The sequence below is a fragment of the Neophocaena asiaeorientalis genome, unplaced genomic scaffold, assembly GCF_003031525.2.
Source record: "Neophocaena asiaeorientalis asiaeorientalis breed wild unplaced genomic scaffold, Neophocaena_asiaeorientalis_V1.1 scaffold43, whole genome shotgun sequence".
NCBI lineage: Eukaryota > Metazoa > Chordata > Mammalia > Artiodactyla > Phocoenidae > Neophocaena > Neophocaena asiaeorientalis.
Window position 1 is genome coordinate 12,163,949 of NW_020173674.1, and position 7,773 is coordinate 12,171,721.

General features: G+C 40.4%; 1 protein-coding gene across 1 annotated transcript; it reads right to left on the reverse strand.

The window, feature by feature from the left end:
• Window positions 1-1,361: 1,361 nt before the first annotated feature.
• LOC112402387 (olfactory receptor 4B1) lies at window positions 1,362-2,290 on the reverse strand. The gene is given in 2 exon segments (XM_024749275.1): window positions 1,362-1,726; window positions 1,729-2,290. Coding segments are annotated over 2 exon segments (927 nt in total).
• Between the last annotated feature and the right edge of the window lie 5,483 nt (window positions 2,291-7,773).

Genomic DNA, 7,773 nt, shown 5'->3' on the forward strand with positions numbered 1-7,773 from the left:
GTCATTCCAGACAAAAGAAGTGGCATTTTCTCAGAGATTATTAATGGTCATCCATGGCCATGCTTAGTGGAGACAACAAGGGAAGTGGGGAAGATTTCCTGGTGCCTTTAAAACCACTATTCACCTACATGTTCAATCAGCACCTGAGGAGAAAGGGAAAAGCCCTTATGGTCTGTAGCATACTATGCTGCTCCACGGCTCTGCAAGGAAGCTGCCTGCATTATTTCCCCTGATCCTCAAGGAGAGCTGGAAGGATGGAGGGCAAATGCAAAGCCAGTCTGTGTAATCCTAAAGCCAACAGGGGCAAATTTCATGATATTCTCTAAATTGTCCACATTGATAAGAGTCAGTTGGGTGAAAGGAGTTTCTGAGAGATGAAACAATAATGTCAACACAGTCTGTCTCATCCTACTTCACCAAGAAACACTAATAGGCATGACAAGAAATGGACCTGGCCTGATCAGTTAGAATAAAGTACAGAGTATGGCATGGAAACATACTTGGACATTACTTACCACCCATTCATTCTTCAAGTTATGCCTAACAAGAATTTCCTACATTCTATATTTATTTCCTATAGATAAGGCTTTGTTAAAATGTTTGACTTGACCTTTCCTTATTGATAGCTAGAATCTGTGACCTTTTGTTTTTTTTAATTTATTGATGGTAGACATTGTGAGAGAAGATTTAAGGACTATCTTTTGTGCCAACATGTCACAAGAACTGAAATTGCTCCAGGGACTTTTCTGGTACTTGTGATCAGATGGTCTATGGTACAAGATGCCCAAACAACCAGAAGAAGAGAAAAATCCCTGGATGCAATTTTCAAAGACACACTTACCCATGTCGAAAGAGTAGATCAGATTGTTACCCTCCTCCCCAAATATCCCATGATAATTCCTCGATTTTGTTTCCTTTTTTAATGAAATGTTGGTTGTTATTGCTAGGGAGGTTGAACGAAGAGGGGAGCATGAAGAAGGAAGGAGGAAAAAAAAGTAAGGAAAGAAAGAAGGGAGGCAGGGAGGGATGAAGAAAAGGAGGAAGGAAGGAGGTCATAAGAATAAGTGATTTAACCTCTAAAACACTTGTCAAAATGTTCTCTTTGCATTTTCACTTAGCTTAAATCTTAATATTTCCTAATCTCATGATATTGTTGGATATCATGAAACCGATCTGATCTCTGTCCTTTGATCATTGCACTGGATTAGTGGGGAGTCTTTGGTTACTAGGGAGAATCACATTAGCAGTAACATTAAGTCTTTACATTTGTTTCTGCCATTCTTGAATGTCCCACTAAAATTAAAATCCATTTCAAGAACAGAGAATAATCAGACACACTTTTTTAAATCACTTTCCCATTTTCACTCCACCCCTGAGTTCTCCTTTTTGCCCCACAACCTCCTCATAGCGATTTTCACCTCTGCATTTCTGAGTATGTAGATGACGGGGTTTGGCATGGGGGTGACCACTGTGTAGAACACAGCCACCAGTTTTTCTTCAGTGAAGGTGGAGGAGGGTCGCATGTAGAAGAAGATGGCAGGTCCAAAGAACAACATGACCACCATGATGTGAGAAGCACAGGTGGAGAGGGCTTTGTGTCTTCCCTCTGCTGAATGGTTCCTCAAGTTGACCAGAATGACAATGTAGGAGGTCACCAAGATGAGGAAGGAGCACAGAGCAATTAAGTGACTATTGACCAACACAATAACCCCCTCCACAGAGGTGCAGTGCAGGCAATCTTGAATAATGGCTGGAGATCACAGAAGTAGTGGTCAATCACATTGGGACCACAGAAGTGCAATTGGATGGTGATGAGAATCTGAATTACAGAATGAAAGAAGCCCCCAAGCCAGGAACAAGCCACTAATACATGACACAGTTGACGATTCATAATGTTAATATAATGAAGGGGTTTGCAGATGGCCACAGAGCGATCATAAGCCATCACCACAAGCAAGAGGATCTCAGTGACCCCAAAGAAGTGAAAGAAGAATATCTGAGCCAGACAACCCTCCAGTGAGATGGTTTTAATCTTGGTAAGTAAGTCCGTGAGGAATTTAGGGACAATAGTAGAGGAATAGCTGATTTCCACCAGGGACAGGTAGCTAAGGAAGAAGTACATGGGGGAATGCAGACTCTTACTGGCTTTGACCGTCAGAACAATGAGGCCGTTGCCTACCACCGTGGCCAAGTACACGGGAATAAACACCACAAAGCACACTCTCTGCACCTCTGGATCCTCGAAAAGACCAGTGAAAATGAACTCGGTTACATTATTTTTACTCACCATGGATTCCACTCAAAGAAGATGGATCTAAGAGAAGAGACCTGTGACAAAACAAACACAATCATAACACCAGTCCTTCATGTTTACTTAGCACTTGCCTGTTGATAGAACTCTTTCACACATAATATCTGACTGGTTTGTTTATTTATTGATTTGTTTGCTAATATAGTAAATGTTTATTCATTCAGTGCTCAGTATCCCACTCTGTGATTCAATCTACCTCACAAAAATTCTATGATCCCCATACTACAAGTGAGAAAACAAGCTCAGAGAGGTTGTGAATTAGCGAAGCCATCCAGTAAGAAATGGATTCAGAACAAGAACTAGATCATTTTATTCCAGCTAGTATGTTGTTTCAAGGAAACCACACTGAAAAAATAATTACCATCTTCAGCATTAATAACCATCTATAGATATTAATGACTAAGCATTATCCCATTCTCACTATGCCTTTACGTTAGAAATTCTCAAGTGAACTTGTGCTCCTGAATCTCGTTTTCTCCTTTTATTCCCCAGAAATGCCAGTCCCATTGATATTTCTCCCTTTCCAAGGAATGTCATCGATATTATCTTGTCTGAACTAGACAATCTTCTGAATTATTTCAGGCCTTATGGTTCCACTCAATCCCACAGCTTCATGAATTTTTACACACATTTTTTGAAATTTCTGACATCTGAGACCAAAGTGAAAATCTGGAAGCTGTTGAGAATACAGCTCACTATCAAACGTAGTTCAAATATAATATCTGGGGATACACAAGCTTGCTTGTTTCTGTCTTCCAGTTTTCCTGCCATTGGCAAACATTTTTGTCAGAAGGAGGTAAGGGTTTATTTTAATTCAATGCTTTGACCAAATGTTTCATTAACCTACCATGTGCCTAGGCAATTCAGGACATATGAAAGAAGAAAGATGGCTCTCACTCTCAAGAAGCTTGCAATTTCAAACAATTAAATGACACATTTATAAAACGAGGCAGAGCAAACTCTCAAGATTTTCTCTGCTTTTAAAACTACTACGAAAGATCTCTTATTCCTCTTATTATTCCTTCTTCCTCTCGTGCATCCATGCTGAAATAGATTAATTACTTCCTTCCCCCCAGTTTTTCTCTTAATGAGAATTTGAAGACATACACAAGGTGAAAATATGCTGAGAGAATCCTCAGTAAGTTGTCTGGCTAAAACTGGAGAAGAAACGGGGCATTGAAAGGCATTTAAAAAAAGGGGCGACCTCCTCCCAGGACGGGCTCAGCAGCTGCCATCTTGCGAGCTCAGCTTGCTTTCTCCATTTGAGAAAATCTTGGAGCTCGATTCCTGTCAGCTCCACCTCCAAAAGTATCTGGCTGTCCACAACTCTGCTGCTGAAATTTTTTCTTGCTAGTATTTTTCAACTTTTATGTTCCGGAGGACCTTCAAGGTGGCAGAGGAGTAAGACATGGAGATCACCTTCATCCCCAGAGATACGTCAGAAATACATCTGTATGTGGAACAACTCCTACAGAACACCTACTGAAAGCCGGCAGAAGATCTCAGACTTCCCATAAAAGCAAGAAACTTCCCACATAACTGGGTTGGGCAAAAGAAAAAACAGAGACAAAAGAATAGGGATGGGACCTGCACCAGTGGGAGGGAGCTGTGAAGGAGGAAAGATTTACACAGACTAGAACCCCTTTCCTGGGTGGAGACTGCGGGTGGCGGAGGGGGAAGCTTCGGTGCCGCGGAAGAGAGCGCAGCCACAGGGGTGCGGAGGGCAAAGCAGGGAGATTCCCGCACAGAGGATCAGTGCCGACCGGCACTCACCAGCCCGAGAGGCTTCTCTGCTCACGCACCGGGGCGGGCGGGGCTGGGAGCTGAAGCTTGGGCTTCGGAGGTCGGATCCCAGGGAGAGGACTGGCGGCATGAACACAGCCTGAAGGGGGCTAGTGTGCCACAGCTAGCTGGGAGTGAGTCTGGGAAAAAGTCTGGACCTACCTAAGAGGCAAGAGAGACCATTGTTTCCGGGGGCGCGAGGAGAGGAGATTCAGAGCACCGCCCAAACGAGCTTCAGAGACAGGCATGAGCCGCAGCTATCAGGTCAGACACCAGAGACGGGCATGAAACACTAATGCTGTTGCTGCAGCCACCAAGAAGCCTGTGTACGAGCACAGGTCACTCTCCACACCTCCCCTCCCGGGAGCCTGTGCAGCATTCTGCATCCAGCCACAGGAGCTGTGGATTAAATCCCCACAATTAACTTGATGTACGCTACATCTCTGGAATACCTGAATAAGCAACAAATCATCCCAAAATTGAGGCGGTGGACTTTGGGAGCAACTGTTAACTTGGGGTTTCCTGTATGTGACTAACCAGTTTCCAATTTTTATATTTACCTTAGTTTAGTTTTTAGTGCTTGTTATCATTGGTGGATTTGTTTGTTGATTTGGTTGCTCTCTTCTTTTTTTATATAATTACTTTTTAAAGTTTTTTATTTTAATAATATTTTTTAATTTTAATAACTTTATTTTTTTATTCTATTTTTTTCCTTTCTTTCCTTATTTTTCTCCCTTTTCTTCTAAGCCATATGGCTGACAGGGTCTTGGTGTTCTGGCCAGGTATCACGCCCAAGCCTCTGAGGTGAGAGAGCCAAGTTCAGGACATTAGACCACCAGAGACCTCCCGGCCCTGTGTAATATAAATTGGTGAGAGTTCTCGCAGATATCTTCGTCTCAATGCTAAGACCCAGCTCCACTCAACAACCAGCAAGCTCCAGTGCTGGACACTCCATGACAAACAACTAGGAAGACAGGAACACAACCCCACCCATTAGTGGACAGGTTGCCTAAAATCATACTAAGTTCATAGACACCCCAAAACACAATGCGGTCCTGCCCACCAGAAAGACAAGATCCAGCTTTATCCAACAGAACACAAGAAGCTGTTGCCTCCACCAGGAAGCCTACACAACCCATAAACCAACCACACCCACTGGGGGTAGACCCCAAAAACAACAGGAATTATGAACCTGCAGTCTGCGAAAAGGAGTCCCCAAACACAGTAAGAAAAATAAGAAGACAGAGAAATGCACAACAGATAAAGGAGCAAAGTAAAGGCCCACCAGACCCAACAAATGAAGAGGAAATAGGCACTCTACCTGAAAAAGAACTCAGAGTAATGATCGTAAAGATGATCCAAAATCTTAGAAATAGAATGGAGAAAATACAAGAAACGTTTAACAAGGACCTAGAAGAACTAAAGCACAAACAAACAGTGATGAACAGCATAATAAATGAAAATAAAAATTCTCTAGAAGTAAATCAATAGCAAAATAACCGAGGCAGAAGAACGGTTAAGTGACATAGAAGATAAAATAGTGGAAATAACTACTGCAGAGCAGAATAAAGAAAAAAAGAATTGAAGACAGTCTCAGAGACCTCTGGGACAACACTAAACACACCAAGATTCGAACTCTAGGGGTCCCAGAAGAAGAAGAGGAAAAGAAAGGGACTGAGAAAATATTTGAAGAGATTATAGTTGAAAACTTCCCTATTATGGGAAAGGAAAGAGTCAATCAAGTCCAAGAAGCACAAAGGGTCCCATACAGGATAAATCCAAGGAGAAACACACCAAGACATATATTAATCAAACTATCAAAAATTAAATAAAAAGAAAAAATATTGAAAGCAGCAAGGGAAAAACAACAAATAACATACAAGGGAATCCCCATAAGGTTAACAGCTGAACTTTCAGCAGAAACTCTGCAAGCCAGAAAGAGGTAGAAGGACATATTGAAAGGGATGAAAGGGGAAAACCTACAACCAAGATTACTCTACCCAGCAAGGATCTCATTCAGATTTGACAGAGAAATTAAAACCGTTACAGACAAGCAAAAGCTAAGAGAATTCAGCACCACCAAACCAGCTTTACAACAAATGCTAAAGGAACTTCTCTAGGCAGGAAACACAAAAGAAGGAAAAGACCTACAATAACAAACCCAAAACAATTAAGAAAATGGTAATAAGAACATACATATTGATAATTACCTTAAATGTAAAAGGATTAAATGCTCCAACCAAAAGACATAGACTGGCTGAATGGATACAGAAACAAGACCTGTATATATGCTGTCTACAAGGACATATACAGACTGAAAGTGAGGGGATGGAAAAAGATATTCCATGCAAATGGAAATCAAAAGAAAGCTGAATTAGCAATTCTCATATCAGACAAAGTAGACTTGAAAATAAAGACTATTACAAGAGACAAAGAAGGACACTACATAATGATCAATAGTTCAATCCAAGAAGAAGATATAATAATTGTAAATATTTATGCACCCAACATAGGAGCACCTCAATACATAAGGCAAATGCTAACAGCCACAACAGGGGAAATCGACAGTAACACAATCATAGTAGGGGACTTTAACACCCTACTTTCACCAATGGAAAGATCATCCAAATTGGAAGTAAATAAGGAAACACAAACATTAAATGATACATTAAACAAGATGGACTTAACTGATATTTATACAACATTCCATCCAAAAACAACAGAATACACTTTCTTCTCAAGTGCACATGGAACATTCTCCAACACAGATCATATCCTGGGCCACAAATCAAGCCTTGCTAAATATAAGAAAATTGAAGTCATATCAAGTATCTTTTCCAACCACAACGCTATGAGACTAGATATCAATTACAGGAAAAAAAACTGTAAAATATAGAAACACATGGAGGCTAAACACTATGCTACTAAATAACCAAGAGATCAATGAAGAAATCAAAGAGGAAATCAAAAAATACCTAGAAACAAATGACAATGAAAACACGACAACCCAAAACCTATGGGATGCAGCAAAAGTAGTTCTAAGAGGGAAGTTTATAATAATACAATCCTACCTCAAGAAACAAGAAACATCTCAAATAAACAACCTAATCTTACACCTAAGGCAATTACAGAAAGAAGAACAAAAAACTCCCAAAGTTCGCAGAAGGGAAGAAATCATAAAGATCAGATCAGAAATAAATTAAAAAAGAAATGAAGGAAACGATAGCAAAGATCAATAAAACTAAAAGCTGGTTCTTTGAGAAGATAAACACAATTGATAAACCATTAGCCAGACTCATCAAGAAAAAAAGGGAGAAGACTCAGATCAATAGAATTAGAAATGAAAAAGGAGAAGTAACAACTGCAGAAATACAAAGGATCATGAGAGATTACTACAAGCAACTCTATGCCAATAAAATGGACAACGTGGAAGAAATGGATAAATTCTTAAAAAGGCACAATCTACTGAGCCTGAGCCAGGAAGAAATAGAAAATATAAACAGACGAATCAGAAGCACTGAAATTGAAACCGTGATTAAAAATCTTCCAACAAACAAAGCCCAGAACCAGATGGCTTCACAGGTGAATTCTTTCAAACATTTAGAGAAGAGCTTACACCTATCCTTCTCAAACTCTTCCAAAATATAGCAGAGGGAGGAACACTCCCAAACTCATTCTAC